We start from the raw sequence: 23,408 nt of genomic DNA, 5'->3' as shown, positions 1-23,408 counted from the left end.
GAGGTTACAGAGCTAGCAAGGGGTGTAGAGGGGCTGGAGGAGATTACAGAGATAGGGTGGGTTGTGGGGGTTGGAGGAGGTTACTGAAATAGGGAGGGGTTTAGGGCTGGAGGAGATTACAGAGATAGGGAGGGGGTGTAGGGGGCTGGAGAAGGTTACAGAAATAGGGAGGGTTTAGGGGCTGGAGGACGTTACAGGGATAGGGAGGGGTGTAGGGGGCTGGAGAAGGTTACAGAAATAGGGAGGGGGTGTAGGGGGCTGGAGAAGGTTACAAAAATAGGGAGGGTTTAGGGGTTGGAGGAGGTTACAGAGAAAGGAAGGGGTGTAAGGGCTGGAGGAGGTTACAGAGATAGAAAAGGGTGTAGGGACTAGAGTAGGTTACAGGGATAGGGAAGGTTGTAGGGGCTGGAAGACGTTACAGGGATAGGGAGGGACTAGAGGAAGTTACAGAGATAGGGAGGGTTGTAGGGGCTGGAGGACATTACAGAGATAGGGAGGGATGTAGGAGTTGGAGGAGGATGCAGAGAAAGAGAGGGACAAGGACATGGACATGGAGAGCTTTATAGATGTAGGTGAAAAATCTAAGGCTGAGGTATTGTTGAACCGGGAGCCTGCGTAGGTCGGTGAGTACAAGGGTGATGGGCGAATGGGACTGGGTGCGAGTTTAGGGTGAGCAATATTTATTTGGGTGTAAGCTGAGACTGGAGATAACAAACATTTGTTTTTGCTGATGCATTGAGGAGTCTTTACATCCAGAGTTGGTTGGGTCGGGGAATTCTATACTGACAGCCCAGAGGTTTTGGATGTGATCCAACCATGTGTAGAGATTGGGTAATGTTCATGAGTAACAGGATACAAGAGGGAGATGGACTCATGTTCTGACTGTGTTCAGGGAAGGTCCAATACCGAGAAAAGGGCTGAGAAAAGTCCATTCAACTGATTGAGTCTTTTCTCTGCACACAGCTTTGACAATTTGCTCTGAGGTACTGGTTTTTGATGAAGGGACAATTAAGAATAATGTTCCAGACAGGGGAGCGGTGACAGGGATTGGGTCCCCTTTTTTCCGAACTCTTGACTGATCAAGGACAGAGTGTTAGAAAAAAATTAATCTGAGTATTGTAACTGCCAGGAACTGACATATGACAGGTTTTCTAGTAAGCTTGAGTATATTCACGATTACACTCATGGTGGCACAGTGGTTAGCACTGCTGCCTCACAGCTCCAGGGACCTGGGTTCAATTCTGGCCTTGGGTGACTGTGTGGAGTCTGCACGTTCTCCCTGTGTCTGCGTAGATTTCCTCCAGGTGCTCCAGTTTCCTTCCACAGTCCAAAGACGTGCTGGTTAGGTGCAGTGGCCGTGCTAAATTCTCCCTCAGTGTACCCGAACAGGTGCCAGCGTGTGATGACGAGGGGATTTTCATAGTAACTTCATTGCAGTGTTAATGTAAGCCTACTTGTGACATTAATAAACTTTAAACTCATTGTTACAGGTGCACATACACTCAAGAAAAGGTTGTTTATACAGAGATAGTGTGTGTTTTAGGATTTTGAGAATTTTGAGGTGTTTATTTTCCCTCGGGTGAAGATTTGAATTGTCCGCTGAGGATAAGGGTTTGGAGTTTTAGGGAGATGGAATTAATGTTGTTTGTTTGAGTAGCCGATTTCCTTTGTCCCACTTCAGTCAAAGTGCAGTAACAAAGTTCTGTAGTGAATTCATGGCACAGTTCCTCATGGAGAGAGCCTGTACAAGTCTCTGCATGCTGGTGTTTTGGAGGCAGGGACATTATCCGACGCTGGTCCGGACGTTTCTATGGTATCTGCTCAGAATGTGGTTTATTAAATAAACATCATTATCAGCTGTCATGTGACCAGAGCCTCTCTTTCCATTGTCCTGGTAAATAATTTCTGATGGTTGGGCCTTTGTCAGGTAATGGAGTTTATAAGTTCATAAATTCATAAGAAATAGGGGCGGAGTTAGGCCATTCGGCCCTTCGAGTCTGCTCCACCATTCGATCATGGCTGATGTGTTCCTCGTCCCCATTTTCCTGCCTTCTCCCTGTAACCCTTCAACCCATTACCAATTAAAAATCTGTCTAACTCCTCCTTAAATTTACTCACTGTCCCAGCGTCCACCGCACTTTGGGGTAGCGAATTCCAGGTTTGCGAATCACTCATCCACATACCCTGAATAACACTGACCTTTTCACACTCAGCTTCTGGACTTCAACTTTGGAGTCAGAGAATCTGAAAACAGTGAAATTAATCTTTCTAATTAGGTGGAGAAGTGTATGCGGCCATTAACCACAGAAAGAGTAATTTCCATTTTAATGCCATTGTCAAGACATGGAGATTAACTGAGGGCGGCACAGTGGTTAGCACTGCTGCCTCACAGCACCAGGGACCCAGGTTGAACTCTAGCCTTGGGTCACTGCCTGTGTGGAGTTTGCATGCTCTCCCCGTGTCTGCGTGGGTTTCCTCTGGGTGCTGTGGTTTTCTCCCACAGTCCAAAGATGTGCAGATTAAGTTGATTGGCCATGCTAAAATGTCCCTTAGTATCCCAAAATGTGCTGGTTAGGTGGATTGGCCATTTTAAATGTCTGGAGTTGCGGGGATAAGGTGGGGGAGAGGGCCTAGGAAGATACTCTGTCAGAGAGTCACTGCAGACACAATGGGCTGAATGGCCTCCTTTTGCACTGTAGGGATTCAATGATTCAATGAACTCAGGTTCCTTGCAGTTCCAGGTGTATTGGCAGAAAAGAAAAGGCCACCTGCTCTCTCAACTCCAATTTGTTCCGCAGATCAGGGCCCATTTCGGGTTTATCCTTCATTTTGTGAGCAAGACAATAACCATACAGAAAGATAACTCTCTGAAATCCTCTGTGACCTCAACTTAATGAAACAGAACTGCAACCTATCCTGAAACAATAGCTATCAATGGAATTCCACAGCCGCATCCCAGTAGAACGACTGTATTTTGTCAGGAATTTCATTACTTATTCCCATCTTTATTCAATATGACAATATTTGGGCCGATAGCAAAACAATCAAATCTTAAATAAGAGCATCATTTCCTGTTTTGAGACCACAAGAAATACGAGCAGGAGTAGGCCATTCGGCCCCTCAAGCCTGCTCTGCCATTCAATCAGATCTGGCTGATCCGCCATGTCTGATTCTGTCACTGTTTATCAAGTGCTCTGCTATAAAATCTTTGATAATGGACTCTAGACTTTGCCCCACTCCCGACGTCAGGCTCACTGGTCATTAATTCCTCGTTTACTCTCCATCTCCCTTTTTAAATATTGGAGTGACATTTGCTGCCTTCCAATCTGTAGGAACTGTTCCAGAGTCTACAGAATCTTGGAAGATGACCGCCAATGCATCCACTGTTTCTAGAGCCACTTCCTTAAGTACTCTGATGTAAATTATCAGCCCTGGGGATTTATCCACCTTCAATCCCATCAATTTCCCAATACCATTTCTCTACTAATATTGACTTTCTTCAGTTCCTCCCTCTCACTGAACCCCATGTTTCCCTCAGCTGAGCAGAAACCCAGTGAGAATCACTGCTGATCTCCACAAATGGAAACTAAGCATGATGGCCACCCGGCAGGGGCAGGGGGAGAAGGGGTTGGAGGCCATTGAGGCCCCCGGGTGGTCGGGGACATGGCCAGACAGTGCCCATGTAGCAGTACCAACCTGACACTTTAACCGTGCCCACATGGTAACACCAGGATACCAGGGCACTGCCAGGTGCGCACTTAAAGTCCCTACAGTGCAAAAGGAGGCTATTTATCCCATCGTGTCTACACTGACTCTTATCCAGGCTTACCCCATAACCCCATTACCCATATTTATCCTGCCAGTCCCCCGAACCTAATATCTTGGAACACTAAGGAGCAATTTAGCATGGTCAATCCACCTAACCTGTGCATCTTTGGACTGTGGGAGGAAACCAGAGCACCCGGAGGAAACCCATGCAGGCATAGGGTCACTGCCAGGGTGCTGGGGCAAAAGGATAGTGAGGGATAAAATTGGTCCTCTTGAAGACCAGAGTGATAGACTGTGTATGGAACCAAAAGAGATGGGGGAGATACTAAATGGTTTTTTTGCATCCGTATTTACTGAGGAAACGGGCATGAAGTCTACGGAAATAGGGCAAACAGGTAGGGAGGTCATGGAACCTTTGCAGATTAAAGGGGAGGAGGTGCTCACTGTCTTGAGGCAAATCAGATTGGATAAATCCCCAGGACCGGACAGGGTATTCCCACGGACCTTGAGGGAAGCTAGTGTTGAACTTGCAGGGGCCTTGGCAGACATATTTAAAATGTCAGTATTCACGGGGGAGGTGCCGGATGATTGGAGGGTGGCTCATGTTGTTCCGTTGTTTAAAAAAGGTTTCAAAAGAAATCTGGGAAATTATAGGCCAGTAAGTTTGACGTCGGTGGTGGGCAAGTTATTGGAAGGTGTGATAAGGGATAGGATCTACAAATATTTGGATAGACAGGGACTTATTAGGGAGAGTCAACATGGCTTTGTGCGTGGTAGGTCATGTTTGACCAATCTATTAGAGTTTTTCGAGGAGGTTACCAGGAAAGTGGATGAAGGGAAGGCGGTGGATGTTGTCTACCTGGATTTCAGCAAGGCCTTTGACAAGGTCCCTCATGGGAGGTTAGTTAGGAAGGTTCAGTCGCTAGGTATACATGGGGAGGTAGTAAATTGGATTAGACACTGGCTCAATGGAAGAAGCCAGAGAGTGGTTGTGGAGGATTGCTTCTCTGAGTGGAGGCCTGTGACTAGTGGTGTGCCGCAGGGATCGGTGTTGGGTCCATTGTTGTTTGTCATCTATATCAATGATCTGGATGATAATGTGGTAAATTGGATCAGCAAGTTTGCTGATGATACAAAGATTGGAGGTGTAGTGGACAGTGAGGAAGGTTTTCAAAGCTTGCAGAGGGATTTGGACCAACTAGAAAAATGGGCTGAAAAATGGCAAATGGAATTTAACGCAGACAAGTGTGAGATATTGCACATTGGAAGGACAAACCAAAGTAGAACGTACAGGGTAAATGGTAGGACTCTGAAGAGTGCAGTTGAACAGAGGGATCTGGGAATACAGGTACAGAATTCCCTAAAAGTGACGTCACAGGTGGATAGGGTCGTAAAGAGTGCCTTTGGTACATTGGCCTTTATAAATCGGAGTATCAAGTATAAAAGTTGGAGTGTTATGGTAAGGTTATATAAGGCATTGGTGAGGCTGAATTTGGAGTATTGTGTACAGTTTTGGTCACCTAGTTACAGGAAGGATGTAAATAAGGTTGAAAGAGTGCAGAGAAGGTTCACAAGGATGTTGCCAGGACTTGAGAAGCTGAGTTACAGAGAGAGATTGAATAGGTTGGGACTTTATTCCCTGGAGCGTAGAAGATTGAGGGGAGATTTGATAGGGGTGTATAAAATTTTGATGGGTATAGATAGAGTGAATACAAGCAGGCTTTTTCCGCTGAGGCTAGGGGAGAAAAAAACCAGAGGGCATGGGTTAAGGGTGAAAGGAGAAATGTTTAAAGGGAATATTAGGGGGGGGCTTCTTCACGCAGAGAGTGGTGGGAGTGTGGAATGAGCTGCCGGATAAAGTGGTAAATGCGGGGTCACTTTTAACATTTAAGAAAAACTTGGACGGGTTCATGGATGAGAGGGGTGTGGAGGGATATGGTCCAAGTGCAGGTCAGTGGGACTAGGCAAAAAATGGTTCGGCACAGACAAGAAGGGCCAAAAGGCCTGTTTCTGAGCTGTAATTTTTTATGGTTCTATGGCAAAGGAGGTGGGGCCGGAGGGGGTGGGCCCTGAGTGGGTGGGTTGACATGGGTGTGGCTTGTAGGGGGCCACAAAGGGTGGGGCATGAAGGGGTTTATGAAGGGATCACCATTGCCCCAATGCCTGTGGTCCTTTTTGGTCAGTGGGGTGGGGAAACATGCCTTGCAATGGAGGGGGGGCAGGCGGTGAGTTCCCAATTTCTGTGGGGGGAGGGAGGGGGAATTCAACTTTACTTTGAAGGCGGGTTTGCCGGTGTGTTGAGGCCCCGCCCCTCTCAGAGCCGGTGCAAAATTCGCCCCTCTCCCAAAAATTGACAAAGTGTGGGAAAATTGCCATTTTCTCACCACAAGCCATTTGTTGGGAAAATCGCACCCCCCCATGTCTCCAGAGGATCAGCTTGGGCTCTAGATCATTAGTCCAGTGACATAACCATCAGTAAACCATATCCCTCACACTCCCCCTGACTCTCACATAAAGAATGTTGGTACAATTACAAGATTTCATCAGCAACGCACCAAATTAAGGCATTGACTTCCCTCAGCTCTGCTCGTCCTCAGAGTCTAGTGTGAGGCAGCCAAGTGTAACAAAGGTTTTAGTTTTACTCTTTCTCAGCAGAGTGGAAAAGTGCTCTGAACTCGCATTTTACTCAGCAAAACTCTCAGCAGAATTCTACTGGGCAGCTTTCAAGGCCGGAGAATCTGTGTTTATTTTTTTGTGGAATCCCGGGCAGCCCGTTCAGGAGCATGCTGTTGCTGCCAATAAATTCTCCCGAAACTGCTGCCGCTTCTCATTATTTACAAAATACTTAGAAATGAGAATATAACTCGTTGGACGCACAGCCCAGGGGGTGCAGCTGCATCGTGACGGATGGGGAGGTTAGGGGTGACTGAGTTCCACTGGAGGTTTGTCCAAAGGAATTGTGGCAACGTATCCAGTCGTTCCCAGAAACACTTCCCTGCCACACACTGAAGACACTGCTCCTTCCTCGGTCTCTGAGCACACTTTCACCCTTTACTCCAGCCTGCCTGACGTCAGTGGTACATGTCGAAATCACTTGGCATTGTCCAAAGCCACTCCTTTTCCTGTGTAAGGACAGAGTGTTTATTCCGAATGCTGAGGCCAATTCTTCCTTCTCCTAATATGGGCACACATGTCATTCGTGAATCTTGCGGCATTTTTCATGTTTATATTCAGCATAGTTCAACAACAACAATAACCTATATTTATTTGGCATATTAACATAATTCACAGGAACATTACAAAACAATAACAATTTGGGGTGGCACGGTGGCACAGTGGTTAGCACTGCTGCTTCACAGCGCCAGGGACCCGGACTGTCTGTGTGGAGTTCGCTCGTTTTCCCCGTGTCTGTGTGGCTTTCCTCTGGGTGCCCTGGTTTCCTCCCACAGTCCGAAGATGTGCAGGTTAGGTGGATTGGCCATGCCAAATTGACCCTTAATGTCAGGGGGATTAGCAGGGTAATTACATAGGTCACGGGGTAGGGGTCGGGTGGATCGTCGTCAGTACAGGCCCGATGGGCCAAATGGCCTCATTCTGCACTGTAGGGATTCTATGATTCTATGAATAAGACACCATGACCTCAGTATTTTTAATGGGTGACACGGTGGCACAGTGGTTGGCACTGCAGCCTCACAGCGCCAGGGACCCAGGTTCAATTCCGGCCTCGGATGACTGTTTGTGTGGAGTTTGCACGTTCTCCCCATGTCTGCGTGGGTTTCCTCCGGGTGCTCCAGTTTCCTCCCAGGTTAGGTGGGGGATTGGCAATGTGAAATTGACCCTAATGGCAGCGGGATGAGCAGTGTAAATACGTGGAGTTACAGGGATAGGGTCAGATGGGATTGTTGTCAGTACAGACCTGATGGGCCAAATGGCCTCTTTCTGCACTGTAGGGATTCTGTGGAAACAAAACATCGACAGCTGCATTGGGCACAGTCTTCCAGCTCTTCTCGCCAGCGGGATATTGTGGTCCCACCAGCAGCGCACCCCCCTGCAGATTTCCCGGGCATGTGGAATGCAATCAATGGGAATCCCATTGAAAGTGGTGGGACCAGACAATCCCGTCACTGGCCAATGGCGCACCACCTTCCACTGCCGAGAAAAACTCCGCAGGGGGTCCTGAGAATTCCAGCCATTAGGTCAGATGATCACCAGCATGGTCAAAGGGGCGGAGAGGTGTGGAGAGATGTCGGGAGAGAATTACAGAAGTGGAAATGTAAAGGGAGGATAAAGAAGTGCAAATATCGTGGAGGGTCTTGGAGTTGGTTGAGGCAAAGAAGGGAAAGGAAAACAAGGATGGGAATTTTAAAATCAATGGTTGAAATTTTACCGGCATGCCTGTCCCGATTCCGGGGGCGGGCGAGGCTCGGAGAACAATATTCTCTGTTGGCATCGGGCGGGATCGTACGAACCTTGGTTGGACGTGCCGGTAATATTCCGCCCAGTGACCAGGAGCGCTGGTGGGTCAGACAAACGGGGCTAAGATGGCTTGCTGCGAGTTAAGGCAAGGGCAGCAGAGTTTTAAATGAGCTCTAATTTACTGAAGCCAGGAGAGCAAATGCAAAACTTCCCCTCATACCCGACTGTGGGTGGGTGTTGGCGGGGGGAGGGGTGGCGGAGGGTGGGGTGGGAATAGATGGCCGAATACTTGAATTATAATTCTGATTGGCATTGCATGGAACTTGGACAAGGATTGCCATGACTCTGGCGTGACCATAAACAGAGCAGCAATTGGTGACTTTTATGGACACTGGGATTGAAATGGATCAGAAAAGAAAATAATACTATTTTGGAACCACAAGATAAATAGGGTAACCAATTCTATTGAAATTCTTTAGCATAAAATAGCCCGTATCAGGGAAAGACAATCTACCAATTCTCTGAAACAGCTCATTTATAATGACTTTATCACTCAGTAATAATGTGGATAGATTAGATATTCCACATACGTTGTTATATTTGTCTATAGCATCATATCTTCCTTGTTGAAGGGAGTATTGCTGGGCATCTTGGAAGAGTTGAGTAACCAATAGGAATGGAAGAGGGGAAGGACAAGAATGACATCATGAGCCCTGGCGATGTTCAAGTTTCTGAAGGTTGCAGCAAGGCCAAGAATTCCCCTGACTGGAAACAAGGCTTAAATGATGAGAAGAGAAGGAATAACATCCAGGAAAATACAAGCAAATTCCCACAGAAGCTGGAATCTGAAACAAAAATAGAAAATGCCGGAAAATCTCAGCGACTCTGACAGCGTCTGTGGAGAGAGACAGAGCTAATGTTTTGAGTCTAGGTGACCAAGGGTCAGACGAAGGGTCATCCAGACTCGAAACGTGAGCAGACGTCAATGAAAAGATGACTTGGAGTTTGAAAAATAGACTTGCATTTCCATAACACCTTTCACCGCCGCATGCCATCTCAAAACACTTCACGGCCAATGATGTTCTTTTAAAGTGTGGACAGTATTGAAATGTAGGCAACACAGTGGCTAATTCACACAGCAAAATCCCACAGACAATAATTTGATAGTGAGTAAATAATGTGTTTTTGTGACGTTGATTGAGGGATAAATATTGACCAGAATGTCTGGGCATACTCCCTTGCTCTTCTTAAAGTTTATTTATTAGTGTCACAAGTAGGCTTACATTAACACTGCAATGAAGTTACTGAAAAAATTCCCTCGTCGCCACACTCCGGTGCCTGTTCGGGTTACACTGAGGGAGAATTTAGCATGGCCAATGTACCTAACCAGCACGTCTTTCAGACTATGGGAGGAAACCAGAGCACCCGGAGGAAACCCACGTTGACACAGGGAGAATGTGCAGACCCCACACAGACAGTGACCCAAGCCGGGATTCAAACCTGGGTCCCTGGCTCTGTGAGACAGCAGTGCTGACCACTGTGCCACCATGCTGCCCTGTATTCTTTGATATAGTTCCATGGGATCACTCATGTCCATCTGTGGGGGCAGATAGGGCCTCAGTTTAATGTCACATCTGAAGGCCAACACCCCCAACGGTGCAGTGCCACCCCCCCTCCCCCCACCTGCCCCGTGCTGTACTGGAGTGGGACGAGAACCCTGAATTCTCAGACTAAGTGCTGCCAATTGAACCACAATTGACCCAAAGGAAAGGGTAAGCTCACTTTTATACATTAGCTAAAAGGTTTATTTTATTGAAGTTCATTGCATGATTTCCATCATAGAATGTTAGACCGTGTCAGAACAGGATGAGGCCACTTATCCCATTGTATCTGCAATGGCAATGTGGAGTGTAATCGACGGGTGAAAATATATGATATCCACACGTGTGAAATTGTTGCACTGATAACTCTTCATGTTTCTGACAAGTCAGGCAAGATTACGCTCGTCTCAAACTTGGCTTTTTAAATCTGAATGTCAGTACAAAAGGTTAGGAATGTTTCACAGGATTTAGTATTATCATTGAAGTGCAGTTGGCACAGGAAGCTGGTGTGAGTGTATGGAGCTTTGCTTTCCCCAACAGGAGACAAATGCAGAGCTGCCAGTATAACTTCAGTCTGCCGTCCCTACATGGCCATAAACTGGTGCCAAATCACACGGGTAGTTTTATTAAAATTTTTCCGCGGGGCATTGGCATCGCCGGCTAGGTCAGCATTTTTGCCCATCCTGAATTGCCCTTCAGAAGGGGATAATGAGCTGTCTTCTTGAACCATTGCAGTCCCTGATGAGTAGGTACACCCACAATGCTGTTAGGGGGGAGTTCCAGCATTTTGACCTAGCATCAGTGAAGCTGATATTTCAGGATGGTGTGTGTCTCGGAGGGGAACTTCTAGTTAGTGGTGTTCCCTTGTCCTTCTAGGTTGGAGAGACCATGGATTGAAAGGTGTTGTTGAAGGACGGCATGGTGCCACAGTGGTTAGCACTGCTGCCTCACAGCGCCAGGGACCTGGGTTCAACTTTTACAGATGCACCATAGAAAGCCACAGCTTAATATGGCTCCTGCTCTGACCAAGACCATAAGAAACTAAAAAGTGTTGTGAACGAATCCCAGTCATCACGCAAATCAGCCTCCCATCCACTGAGTCTGCCTACACTTTCCGCTGCCTCAGAAAAACAGCCAGCATAATCAAGGACCCCACGCACCCGGGACATTCTCTCTTCCACCTTCTTCCGTCAGGAAAAAGATACAAAAGTTTGAGGTCACATACTAACTGACTCAAGAACAGCTTCTTCCTTGCTGCCATCAGACTTTTGAATGGACCTACTTAGCATTAAGTTGACCTTTCTCTACACCTGAGCTGTGACTGTAACGCTACATTCTGCACTCTCTCCATTCCTTCTATGAATGGTATGCTTTGCCTGTATAGTGCGCAAGAAACAATACTTTTCACTATATACCAATACATGCGACAATAATAAATCAAATCAAATCAAAATCAATTCTGGCCTTGGGTCACTGTCTGTGTGGAGTCTGCACATTCTCCCCGTGTCTGCGTGGGTTTCCTCCGGGTGCTCCGGTTTCCTCCCAAAGTCCAAAGATGTGCAGGTTAGGTGGATTGGCCATGCTAAATTGCCCCTTAGTGTCCAAAGTTATGTAGGTTAGGGGGAATTATGCATGGTAAATGTGCAGGGTTACGGGGATAACGTGAGGAATGGGCCTGGGAGTGATGCTCCTTCGGATAGTTGGTGCAGACTGGATGGGCCAAGTGGACTCCTTCTCACTGTAGGGATTCTATGGATTCTATGGAGTCTTGTTGAGCTCCTGCAGTGCATCTCATACATGGTACACATGGCTGCTGTTGGTGATGGAGGGAATTAATGTTGAAGGTGGTGAATAGGGTGTCAATCAAGCGGGGCTACTTTGTCCTGGGTGGTGTTGAGCTTCTTGAGTGTTGTTGGAGCTGCACTCATCCAGGCAAGTGGGGAGTATTCCATCACACTCATGACTTGTGCCTTGTAGATAGTGGACAGGCTTTGGGGGGTCATGAAGTGAGTTAATCGCCACAGAATTCCCAGCCTCTGACCTACGCTTGTAATCACAGTATTTATACGGCTGGTCCAGTTACTTTCTGTTTAAGCTAACCCTCAGGGTGCTGATAGTGGGGCAGTGAGGGGATTCAGCGATGGCAATGCCATTGAATGTCAAGGGATGATGGTTAGATTCCCTCTTGTTGGAGATAGTCGTTGCTAGGTACTTGTGTGGCACGAATGTTACTTGTCATTTGTCAGCCCAAGCCTGGATATTGTCCAGATCTTGCTGTATTTGAACATGGACTGCTTCAGAATCTGAGGAGTCGCGATTCATTTTGAACATTGTGCGATCATCGGCGAACATCCCCACTTCTGACTTTATGATGGAGGGAAGGTCATTGATGAAGCAGGTTGGGCCTAAGACGCTACCCTGAGGAACTCCTGCAGAGATGTCCTGGAGCTGAGATGACTGACCCTCCAATCACACCTTCCTTTGTGCCAGGTTTGATTCCAGAAAATGGAGATTTCCATTGATTCCAATTTTGCTAGGGACCCTTTAATGCCACACTCAGTCGAATGCTGCCTTGATATCAAGGGCAGTCACTCTCACCTCATCTCTGGAATTCAGCTCTTTTGTCCATGTTTGAACCAAGGCTGTAATGAGGTCAGGAGCTGAGTGATCCTGGCGAAACCCAAACTGGGCGTCACTGAGCAGATTTTTGCTGAGCAGGTGCTGCTTGATAGTGCTGTTGATGACCCCTTCCATCACTTTACTGATGATCGAGAGTAGACTGATTGGGTGGTAATTGGCCAGGTTGGATTTGTCCTCTGTTTTGTGTACAGGACATACCTGGGCAATTTTCCACATTGTTGGGTAGACAGATGCCAGTGTTGTAACTGTACTGGAAGAACTTGGCTTGGGGAGCGGCAAGTTCTGGAGCACAAGTCTCAGTTATCAGGGCCCATTGCCTTTGCAGCATCCAGTGTCTTCAGTCATTTTTTGATATCACGTGGAGTGAATTGAATTGACTGAAGACTGGCATCGTGATACTGGAAACATCAGGAGGAGGCCGAGATGGATCATCCACTCAGCACTTCTGGCTGAAGATTGTTGCGAAGGTTTCAGCCTCATATTTAGCACAACGGTGCTGGGCTCCTCCATCATTGAGGATGGGGATATTTGTGAAGCCTCCTCCTCCAGTGAGTTAATTGTCCACCATCATTCACTGCTGGAGGTGGCAGGACTGCAGAGCTTCGATCTGATCCATCCAGTTGTGGGATCACTTAGTTCCGTCTATCGCTTGCTGCCAATATTGTTTGGCATGCAAGTAGTCCTGTGTTGTAGCTTCACCAGGTCGACACCTCATTTTTTGGTATGCCTGGTGCTGCTCCTGGCATGCCCTCCTGCCCTCTCCATTGAACCAGGGTTGATCCCCTGGCTTGATGGTAATGGTGGACTGGGGGCTATGCCGGACCGTGAGGTTACAGATTGTGCTGGAGTACAGTTCTGCTGTTGATGTCCCACATGGATGCCCAGTCTTGAGTTGCTAGATCTGTTTGGAATCTATCTTAATTAGCACGGTGATAGTGCCACACAACACGATAGAGGTTATTTTCAATGTGAAAATGGGACTTTGTGTCCACAGGAACTGAGTGCTGATCACTCCTCCCGATATTGTCATGGACAGATGCATCTGCGACGGTAGATTGGTGAGGATGAGGTCAAGTAAGTTCTTCCCCTTTTTGGCTCCCTTACCCCAGCTGCAGTCCCAGTCTAGAAGCTTTGTCCTTTACGACCCGGCCAATTCGCTCTGTGGCGGTGCTACTGAGTTACTCTTGGACATTGAAGTCCTCACCCAGAATACATTCTGTGCCCTTGGCACCCTCAGCGCTTCCTCCAAGTGGCATCCAACATGGAGGGTTATTGATTCATGCCATGGATATGGGGTAACCGGCAGCAAGTTTCCTTGTCTATTCCTAGTCCCTTTTCTTAGTAATGGCATTACTGCCGCCTCCAGTATCAATCTCTTAAGAGGATTTACTAGAATATGTTTGGAATGTGTTTATGGTGCTTAATAATCTTTAACTAAAGTCTTTGTGACTTTCTTGAAATTACACCTTCACTAACCCTCAGACGGTAAGATCAGTGCTTTTAACATTGGTTTTGATTTTTTCTTCTGACTGCAGGAGTTCCGATAGTCACTGGGAAGGGTTTGTAATTTCAGCGATTTCGCTTCCCACCTGTTAAATGCATCAAGTGACCTGTAGGAAAATAATTGTGTAACCTAACAAAGTATAATGAGCTGAACTCTGTTTAATGTCTAGTTATTGGGGCCCAATTAATGTTCCAGTTAGTTCTGCTCTTTAAACAAATTAATCTTATTTGTCAAATTCTCTGACAGTCATGGAATGAAATGTAGAGATTAAGTCTAAGATGTTCATCAGTGTTTCCATGGCGATGGTATCACATGAAGAAAAACAACCTTCTAAACTCAAGTGGTAACATGCAATATAGGTCCACCCACAGTGCTGTTAGGGAGGGAGCTCCAGGAATTTGATCCAGCAACAGTGAGGGAACGGCGATATATTTCCAAGTCAGGATGGTGAGCGACTTGGAGGAGAACTTGCAGGTGGTGGTGTTCCCATGTATCTGCCGCACTTTCCTTCTAGGTGGCAGAGGTTGTGGGTTTGGAAATGATGTCTGAAACGCTTTGGTGAGTTGCTGCAGTGCATCTTGTAGATGGTACACACGGCTGCCACTGTGTGTCGGTGGTGGAGGGAGTGAATGTTTGTGGATGGGGTGCCAATCAAGTGGGCTGCACTGTCCTGGATGGTGTCAAGCTTCTTCAGTGTTGTTGGAGCTGCACCCATCCAGTCAAGCGGAGAGTATTTCATCACACTCCTGACTTATAACTTGGAGAATCAGGAGGTGAGTTTATCGCTGCAGAATTCCCAGTTCAGTTTCTGGTCAATGGTAAGCCCTAGGATGTTGATTGTGGGGGATTCAGCGATGGGTAATGCCATTGATGTCAAAGGGTGATGTTAGATCCTCTCTTGTTGGAGACGGTCATTGCCTGGCACTTGGAGGCGCGATTCTTCCTTGTCACTTGTCAGCCCAAGCCTGGATATTCTCCAGGTCTTGTTGCATTTGGACATGGACTGCTTCAGTATCTGAGGAGTCGCGAATGGTGCTGAACATTGTGCAGTCATCGGCGAATGTCCCCTTTTCTGACCTTGTGATGGATGAAAGGTCATTGATGAAGCTGTGAAGATGGTTGGGCCTAGGACACTACCCTGAGGGACTCATGCAGAGATGATTGAACCCCTTTTGTCAGGTCGTCCAGACTCAAAACGTTGGCTCCATTCTCTCTCCACAGATGCTGTCGGACCAGCTGAGATTTTCCAGCATTTTCTGTTTTGACTTCGGCTAAATTGCTCAATCCACTTTGTTGAAATCTTAAACAAGTTCCCTCCGCCAGAACACCTCTGGCAACCTTGGGTTTTAATTCTGTATTTTTTTTTATTCATTCATGGGATGTGGGCGTTGTTGGATTGCCCAAGCAATTGCCCATTCCTAATTGCCCTTGAAGGTGATGGTGGGTTGCCTCTTAAACCGCTGCAGTCCATGTGGTGTAGGTATACCTGTGATGTTAGGGAGGGAGTTCTAGGATTTTGACCCAGTGACAGTGAAGGAGCACAGATATATTTCCAAGTCAGGATGGTGAGTGACTTGGAGTGGAATTTGCAGGTGGTCCCATATGTCTGCTGCCCTTGTCTTTTTAGATGGTAGTGATTGTGGGTTTGGAAAGTTAAGAATATGCGAGAGGTTTGTCCAAATTGCTTTCTATAGCCACACTCCTCCCTATCTCTGTAACCTCTCCCAACTCCACAACCCTCTGTGATCTCTGCATTCTTCTAATTCTGACCTTTTGAGCTTCCTTGCTTTAATCCCTCCACTGTTGGCAGCCATGTCTTCAGCTGCCTGGGCTCTGAGCTCACTCAGCCTCTCCATCTCTCTACCTCCCACTCCTTCTTTTAGATGCTTCTTAAACCTACTGCTTTGACCCTATCTCAATAGACCAGAATCTGCTGTCAAAATAATGATGAGGCGACTGGTTCTTGCTGTTATTTCTGCAGCAACTTCATTAGAGGGACGAATCGGAACATTGCTCTGCCGTCTGCCTCACCATCGAAATGCCTGGCATGAAGTTGTTGCATTTGCTTTGTACATTCAAACTAAACTCAGTGTAGAATGTTAATCTTGTCTATTTCCATCTATTGACAATGTGATACATAAAATTATAAATAGTACCACACAGAGGTTATTCAGTCCACTGGGTCCGTGTCAACTCTTTCGAAGACCAATTCAGGTAGCTCCGCTATCCTGTTCCTTCCCAATATCCAAATCCTGTGACGCTGGTGACTTAATCTCCGCCTGGCAGCATGTTCCAAATCTGAACCAATCCATGTTTCTCCTCATGTCTCTAATTCCTTTGCCAATCACTTTAAATCTGTGTCCTTTCGGCATTGACCTTTAAGCCATTGGAACAATTTCTCTTTATTTACTCCGTATTAAACCCTTTACCATTTTAAATACCCAAATGTGTCTGCTCTGAGTAGGGCTTGAACCATGGTGAATCCCCCACTGTCCTGGGAGTTACCATTGATCAGAAATGGAACTGTAAAAGCCATATAAATACTGTGCCTACAAAAGCAGGTCAGAGGCTGGCAATCCTGTGGAGAGTAACTCACCTCCTGACTCCCCAAATTCTGTCCACCATCTACAAGGCACAAGTCAGGAGTATGATGGAAAACCCTCTATTTGCCTGGATGGGTGCAGTTCCAACACCACTCCATTCAGGACAAAGCAGCCCGCTTCACTGGCACCCCATCCACCAACCTAAACATTCACTCCCTCCACCACACGTAGTGTGTCCTAGAATCATAGAATCCCAACAGCGCAGAAGGAGGCCATTTGGTCCATCGGGTCTGCACCAAGTATCTTAACTAGGCCCTTACCCCATCTTATCCTCGTAACCTCACACAATTACCATGGCTAATTCATCTAACCTACACATCTTGGTACACGAAGGGACAATTTAGCATGGTCAATCCACCTAACCTGCACAGCTTTGGACTGTGGAAGGAATCCACGTACCAACCAACTTAAGAACAGCTTCTTCCCTGTTGCTGACAACCTTTTGAACGGACCTACCTCGCACTAAGTTGATCTTTCTCTACACCCTAGCTAAGACTGTAGCACTACATTTTGCACCCTCTCCTTTCCTTTTCTATGTACCGTATGCTTTGTCTGTATAGCGCGCAAGAAACAATACTTTTCACTGTATACTATAAGACCATAAGACATAGGAGCAGAATTAGGCCGCTCGGCCCATCAATTCTGCCCTGCCATTCAATCATGGCTGATATTTTTCTCATCTCCATTCTCCTGCCTTTTCCCCATAACCCCTGATCCCCTTATTAATCAAGAACCTATCTATCTCTCTCTTAAAGACACTCAATGACCTGGCCTCCACAGCCTTCTGCAGCAAAGAGTTCTACAGATTCACCACTCTCTGGCTGAAGAAATTCCTCCTCATCTCTGTTTTAAAAGATCGTCCCTGTAGCCCGAGCCCTCTGGTTCTAGTTTTAGTTCTAGTGCTAATATATGTGAAAATAATAAACCAAATCAAATAACCAGTGCACCTGAAGGAAACCCACGCAGACATGGGAAGAACATGCAGACTCTGCACAGTGACCCAACACTGGAATCGAACCCGGGTCCCTGGTGCTGTAATGCAGCAGTGCTAATCACTATGCCACCTTGCCTAGATAAAAGTTTCTAGAAACAATCATTTGGGATTAAATGAATAGTTACCTGGGCGTGTATGGGGTTAATTAAGGAAAGTCCGCAATTTGTTAAGGGAAAGTCATGTTTAACTAACCTGCTGGAGTATTTTTTGAAGAGGTGCCAGAAAGGGTTGATGAGGGTAATGCTTTTGATCTGGGGTACATGGACTTCCAAAAGGCACTCGACACAGTGCCACACAATATTCAGATACGTCTCACCCAGTTCCAAAGAAAAACCCAGACTTAAAAACGCAGCAATCAACAGAGAAAAAAGCTATTTAAAAAGTTTGGTTTAAACTTGGGAACCATCCAGATAGTCCGGTTGGAAAAGGGGTGTTTTAAATCTGAACCGAGCCTGAAAGATCCTGTGAGGCCAGAGTAGGGGGTTCCCTACATTAACCACACATTCCAGTCTCCCCTGTTCCTGCTCGGGGTTTACTGGTGATGTATATATATTGTACAGTGACTGTTAATATCTAACTTTGACTTGTTCCTGTAACTTTCGAACTGTAAAGGGAATGCAGCGCGAGATAAATCTGAATACAGCAGCATTTGTTACAGGAGATTGCTGCTTAGCTCTGGGGGATGGGAGCTCGCTGACTGCCAGCACCACAGGAAACTTGCTCATTCTGTCCTCAGCAAATGGGAGTGTGGCAAGCCCATCACACACCTCTCTAACGTCACTCATTGATATCCAATCCCATTCAAATCACTGACACACAAAGAGCAGTTCCTTCTTCTGCCCCCCCTCCAGATTACATTGCAGGACAGAAGGACACACAAGGAACTTTCTACTGGGAGGCTGTTTTCTACCGAATACCAAGAACATTTTGTGTGAGGACTTATCACAGGCTCTAATTCCAGAAGGATTTGAACCAACGGCGAATCATCCAAGCCAGTTTTATTGAAAAATTTACTGCAATCAAAGGGGTTCCCCTCAGTGTGTGACACTAGAATGGCCACAGAGAAGGTAAGGTTTACATTGCTAAACTGTACCCTGCCATCAGTCATTGAAAAGGAGGGGGTGGGTGGGATATTACACTGAAACTTTAAACCAGTGCGAAGCTTTTACAATGCGGAAGAACATGGGACTTTTTAAAAAGAAGAGGTGGGATGTATCTCCTTTTGAAACTTTTCTGTGTGTTCAAGGAGTTTGCAGTTTACATTGAGGGTGAAGAACAGAGCAGACAGATAGGAGAGGAGAGGGAATGATTGTATTTTTACTCTGTGTGTGAGAGAGAGAGAGCGAGGGGGGGTATGTCAATATTACTCACTGTCTGAAGGAGGAGAAATAATCACAAAGAGTCATTGTCCTTCTGCCTTACAGAGCATGTTTCCAAAACAGCGAGTGAAACAAATGCCTGCCTTAATCATCCAAAACCGAGAACAGATTTCTAAAAAAAGAATTCCAAGCTTGAGGAAGACTTTAATTAGGATGGAAATCAGTGAATTTATTATCAGCAAAAGTTTTGATTCCTTGAGATGTTATCGAGTTCCCAAAAATGCAGTGTGGAGTGTGACACTGCTTTATCAGATAAAAAAAACAGGTTCTGTTGATTCTAAAACTCAGCACCCACTCCCTAAAGACCAGCAAAGCTAAATGCTTCTTCTACAGATTTTCAATGGATCAATTAACAAACTGCTAAGCAGCCCCAATGTGTTAAATATTTCTGGGTAAATTTCGATCGGGATTTAAATCCTAGATTATCAACAAGGGAACTGGTTAAAACCCAACTGTTTGTTTAATCATTCTGATTAATAATGACTCCAGTTAATGTGTGAATACAATGCCTCAGATGTCAAAAACTAATCCCATAAATTAAAAAGTCTAGTTCCTTTTAATGTATTGACACAATTTGCTGAATAATTCACCATTATAATTCCACCAGCTCCTTTAGCCATCTATCCATCAGTAACACCCCCCCCCCCCCCCCCAGGGTAAAACTCTTCCAGGCGGGATTAGAACCAATTCGAACAGTGACTTCCAGTAAAACTCCCACAGCGGATTTGTGTATTGGCCAAAAAGAGACAAATCATTTAACCTCCTGGTGGGAGAAAATTTCCTCATTCATTTCAGGGGGTGTGTTGCAACGCTTTTAACAGAAAGATTTATCCGTTTATTCCAAGTAACTGTGACCGAATCGCTTGCTCCCTAAACTATTGCACACATTTCCATGCTGATCATGGACATCATAAACTCCACACAGAGAGCCGCCCTTCTGAATTTCAGTGGGATATCGGCATGTAACAGTTTAAAATCACATTGTTCTGTGAGATGGGATGGTTCAGTCTTTTTGCCCAGTTACTGGGTAAGACTGCGGGAAGAATGCAGTGTGTACGTGAGCCGGTGAGCGTACAGAGATCCCACCTCAGCAGCCCCCAGGCCACACATCGCTTGCTGGGAAAATGGGCACTTTTATGTTCTGTAACTTCTCTGTCTCCTCTGTAATGGTTAACACTTTATATCCCCATTATTCTCAAATCTGCTTGCTACTTATATTTTAAACACCATTGTGTACTAACTTGTACATATGATTCATTGAATCCGACAGTGCAGAAGAGGCCATTCAGCCCATCGAGTCTGCACTGACTCACGAACAGAGTACCTTACCCAGGCCCTCTCCTCCACCCTATCCCTGTACTGCCACACATCTACCATGGCTAATCCACCTAACCTACACATCTGGGGCCCTAAGGGACAATTTGAACGTGGCCATTCCATCTAACCCGCACATCTTTGGACTGTGGGAGGAAACCGGAGCACCCAGAGAAAACCCACACAGACACGGGGAGAACGTGCAAACTCCACACAGACAGTGACCCAAGGCCGGAATCGAACCCGGGTCCCTAGAGGATATATCTGTTGTGTATTCACAAGAGATGTTGACTAATTAAGCCTTAATTTCTGCACTTAAAACGATTGTAATCATTTCCACTATTAATTCATTTTCTTATCTTGAGTAAGCAGAGCTGAAAAAGCGATGACTGGGTTAGATGGAGTGGAAGTGTGGTCGCTAAGTCATGTGAAAGGAATAAAACAGCTTAAGTGCTTTCAGGGATCTGTTGCTGTGGCAACAATGAATATCATAAATTCTTAATCAGCAATATCCACATTTACTGAATCACCTAGACCGCACAAAACCCGTTTCCCTTCACTCAACTGAAATAACACAACTAGACATTATCATGAGTGCATTAAACCAACTAAAGTTACGAGATCTATTTCTTGACGCAACATCAGCATTTTAATGTAATACCAACTAAATACTTTTGGATTCAACATTTCATATACAAGGGCTGGGTGCAGCTGTGCCCATTTGCATGATTAGTCAGTGCTGCATATCATGTAGACAGCCAGGTTCAGAAACTTTGTATAAACTTCTCTGTCGGTGTAATATTTGCAATGGATATTAGAAATATATTCTCTGGCATTTCTGAAATATTGCAATAGAAAGCTTGCACCTTTAAACAGATCTGTCTTCAAGACTTTTCTAGAATGTTCCAAGGCTGAACAATTTATAAAGCAAGAATCAAAATAGCACAGCACTGAAAATCAATAATGATGTCGTCAGCAAGCCAGCTTTACTGGTTTTGCGTTGCTTCAACCTGTGCACATGCTGCTGTTTTAAACCATGAGTTGCAAAAGGATTTGAGAATAGTAAAGTGTCAACAAACTTACATGTTCCTGAAAGGTGACAGAAATGCATGCTGGAATCATAGAATCCCTACAGTGCAGAAAGGATGCCATTTGGCCCATTGATTTTCCGACGGATCATCTTACTCTCGGCCCTATCCCGTAACCCCATGCATTTACCCCAATAATTCCCCTAACCTACACATCTTTGACACTAAGGGGCAATTTAGCCAATCCAACTAACCCGCACATCTTTGAACTTTGGGAGGAAACCGGAGCACCCGGAGGAAACCCATGCAGACATGGGGAGAACGTGCAAACTCCACACAGATAGACACCTAAGGCCAGAGTTGAACCCGGGTCCCTGGTACTGTGAGGCAGCAGTGCTAACCACTGTGCCACCGTACTGTCCTTTTAGGACTTGTGGACTGGCAGCAGAGATGGAGAAACTTTTACAGACTCGCTGATAGACACACGGCTATTACTGTTACTCACTGCATTACTGGATATTGTAAAATACAGGCATCGTCCAATCACATGGAACTAGGAGTTGGAGGTTCTTTTACCAGACTGCACTTGCAATAGGAGTAATCGAGTGAGTGCTTGAAGGTACGGAACTCTGAGCTGTAGTTCTGACTCGCTGGTCTATGTTTGCCAGTACCGTGTAGTTCAGTGGGCAGTCCTCCCAGCCCAGAGTCAGAAAGTTCAGTTCATGACCCACTCCAAAGATCTGAGCCCATAATTTAGACGAAAGTTCCAGTGCAATGTGAATAGTGTTGCACTGCCAGAGGGGCCATATTTCAGAAAAAAATGTTAAAGTCAGCTCTCTGACCTCGAAGGAGACGAGATCCCATGGCACTATTCTGAAGAACAGGGCAGTTCTCGTCAATATCCCAACCAATGTTTATACTTCAATTAACATTATGAAACAGATTTTCTGGTCATTCTCACATTGCTGTTTGTGGGATCTTGCTGTGCACAAATACACAGTGTTTCCTACATTATAACGGTGACTCCCCTTCATTGGGCATTCCCAAGTTAGGGACAAGTGTTAAATAAATCCAAGGCCTTTCTTTGACTGAGTCACAAAATAATCCGTTTAGATCGTCCGAAAAATGGTCACGTGGGAGAACAGACAGACTAAGCGTTTGTCCTGGGAAGCCCCTCTGCAGAAAGATCCGGCAGCTTTCTCCAGTTACAACTGTGATGTAATTCACTGCTCGCATAACGCAATTTGTCATAGAGGTGTTGGAGGCCTGAGGGCTTCGGAGTGATATCAGATTACTTGCTGCAGGGAAATCACTTGACTCACTCACATGCAGGACACTGTCAAGGTTAAAAGGACAAGATAAATCAGGAGGCAGTGATTATGTTACGTTTGGGGACTGCGCTGGTGAACTTTATTTGGAGCAGTTACTTGGTGCAGTGTTCAATAGTTCTGCAGAGGGAAATTATACTCACTTGGTGATGCAGCAATAAATGACCCGCACCAGAGGTGGGGAGATTCTAATTGCCAGAAGCTTTCCAACAGGAAACAGCTGGTTTTAGTGATGAGGCATTGGAGATTTTAGCTGCTGGGTCAGCAGTCAACGTGATGAGGTGGAAGCAAACTTCGCTCTCTGGAGGTACAGGTGGACAATGGCCATCTCCTGGTGCTGCAGGAAAAGGGTTCCAGCGAGGGTCTCATCATAGGGAGTTGGGGGGAGGAGGTTGTGTGTCGATGATAGGGGAAAAAAATGTTCCTTGTGGGGCCCACATGAATACACCTGTTCCTCCTGGCCCCTTAAAAAAGACAGTGAGAATAACTGGAGGAGGCATGTCCAGCTCCCAAAACACTGGTCTGCACCTCAAGGAGAAGCAGGCCAAACTTTCTAGTTTGGGATGAAGTTAAAATCACTTCTGGGCACAATGGTGTAACCCAATTCTGTTCAGCATTGTGTGAATTAGAAAGACGTCAATTTTGAAAGGCCATCTTAGTTTAGGAAGATCCATTAAAGGGGATTTTCTCAGTAACTTCATTGCAGTGTTGATGTAAGCCTACTTGTGACACTAATAAATACATTTTTTAAAACTTTAAAGTTGTAAATGGCTCAGTCCAGGCAGCTTTCCAGGGGGTGCATAAACCTGGTTATTTCAGGTGGCCACGCAGAG

At 45.9% G+C, this 23,408-nt stretch overlaps 1 protein-coding gene across 2 annotated transcripts in view; it reads left to right on the top strand.

Moving 5' to 3' along the window:
- The window catches only part of LOC144509803 (solute carrier family 2, facilitated glucose transporter member 1), a 52,109-nt gene that overhangs the window by 1,150 nt on the left and 27,551 nt on the right, over positions 1–23,408 (top strand). The window contains exons 1-2 of one of the 2 annotated variants that reach the window (XM_078238622.1): positions 14,630–14,702; positions 18,378–18,593. The exons of the other annotated variant lie outside the window; for it this stretch is intronic. Of the exons in view, the coding sequence (XP_078094748.1) occupies positions 18,579–18,593 (15 nt within the window). The 5' untranslated portion in view covers positions 14,630–14,702; positions 18,378–18,578. Of the gene's footprint in view, positions 1–14,629; positions 14,703–18,377; positions 18,594–23,408 lie in introns of those variants that run through there. 2 annotated transcript variants of the gene reach the window in all.

The sequence above is a fragment of the Mustelus asterias genome, chromosome 22 (assembly GCF_964213995.1).
Source record: "Mustelus asterias chromosome 22, sMusAst1.hap1.1, whole genome shotgun sequence".
Taxonomy (NCBI): Eukaryota; Metazoa; Chordata; class Chondrichthyes; order Carcharhiniformes; family Triakidae; genus Mustelus; species Mustelus asterias.
This window is presented reverse-complemented; position numbering and strand designations above follow the sequence as displayed.